This window comes from Mus caroli, chromosome 15, assembly GCF_900094665.2.
Source record: "Mus caroli chromosome 15, CAROLI_EIJ_v1.1, whole genome shotgun sequence".
NCBI classification, from domain to species: Eukaryota; Metazoa; Chordata; class Mammalia; order Rodentia; family Muridae; genus Mus; species Mus caroli.
In genome coordinates, this window is record NC_034584.1 from 4,639,981 (window position 1) to 4,641,502 (window position 1,522).

Below are 1,522 nucleotides of genomic sequence, written 5' to 3' on the forward strand. Positions count from 1 at the left end.
GTTTCTCTGTGTAGCCCTGGCTGTCCTGGAACTCACTCTGTAGACCAGGCTGGCCTCAAACTCAGAAATCCGCCTGCCTCTGCCTCCCGAGTGCTGGGACTAAAGGCGTGCACCACCACGCCCGGCCTACTGTCTACTCTTAACCATGGCTTAAGTTCAGCTGAAGTCATTATTAATTCTAAGTGTGTCTGCCTGTGAATGTGGACTTACATCATGTTTGGATGCAAATGTTAAGGAAACAGTGTTTGGGACAGAAAGGCATAATTTGATAGATTCTCCCTTATCAATAATTTTTATTTTTCATTTTCTCAACTGAATAGCAGCAGTTGGATCACGGGGCATTTTTCACGTATTCTGGGTCTAATAAGTAAGTGTAAGGAGTAGACTGAGCTGCTTAAACTGAGATTCAAATATCTTCTGGTTGTCTAAGGAAAAGAGGTTATTTGTGTCCTGCTGGCTTCCCTTCTCATGTTCACCTTCGGAATGAGGGCTGTTTTCTGATGCTACAGTTCCCAAGGAGGAAGAAAAGATAAACCTTACAAGGTGCACGTTTACTCTTTGAAAACCATAGCCCTGACCTAAAATGGTTAGCTTCCTTTCTCATTCTGGAGTGACTTTGGTGCAATGGCATTGGCAACTGGAGATTCAGCCTAGAAATTTGTCTGTCAGTGATCATTGAGTTACTGATGGCAGTGACTTTGGGGAGCAATATTCCTAGTCACAGCTCATTTCCTGTGACATCAGTTACCTTGAGAGGATAGTCTCTTACAATAAAATGTGTAGTATTAATACACTCTCTTCACTTTTTAAACTTTTAGATGAGAGATTATTTCTTTAAGTACCTGTTGAGTATTATAAAGATATTAATAATACATCATATTTATTTTCTGTTGAAACTAGGTTGCTAGAATACAACTTCAAATACAAGAGACACTGCAAAGGCAGTACTCGCATCATTCTTCAGTGCAGGATGCAATATCTCAGCTGGACTCTGAGCTCATGGACATTACTAAGGTAATAGAGATCCCAAGGGGGGGGGGGGTGTCACTCTTCATGAGAAAGTAACTAAAGTTCTCTTTGACAGCTTGTCACTAGCCAGACAGCACATGACTTTAGTCTGACTCCTACAAAAGGCAGACCAGTCCCAATAGCAACCTTGTTAGCCTCATGTGAGCTCTGTTCAAATGAACAGGCTTGTTTGCTGTTGCTGTTGTTTTTGTAGTTAAAGTTTTGATTTGGTATTTTGAGACAAAGTCTCACTGTGTGACCCTGCTGGTGTTGAACTTGTGGCATTCCTGCCTCTGCTGGTGTTTCAGGAATGTGCTGTCACACCAGCTTAAAGCCACATCACTGAAGCCTTCCTATGTGGTTTTGCTTATCTGGTTGGGTATCTTTTGCTCTCCGTGTTTCTTAGAGTCTTCTGGAGACACTCTTTCTTTCTTTCTTTCTTTCTTTCTTTCTTTCTTTCTTTCTTTCTTTCTTTCTTCCTTCCTTCCTTCCTTCCTTCCTTCCTTCCTTCCTT

General features: G+C 41.7%; 1 protein-coding gene across 1 annotated transcript in view; it reads left to right on the plus strand.

Annotated features, from left to right (window-relative positions):
• Window positions 1-1,522, plus strand: part of Nup155 (nucleoporin 155) — a 50,559-nt gene that overhangs the window by 41,364 nt on the left and 7,673 nt on the right. The window contains exon 30 of the mRNA XM_021182947.2: window positions 901-1,014. Coding sequence (XP_021038606.1) covers window positions 901-1,014 — 114 coding nt within the window. The remainder of the gene's footprint in view (window positions 1-900; window positions 1,015-1,522) is intronic.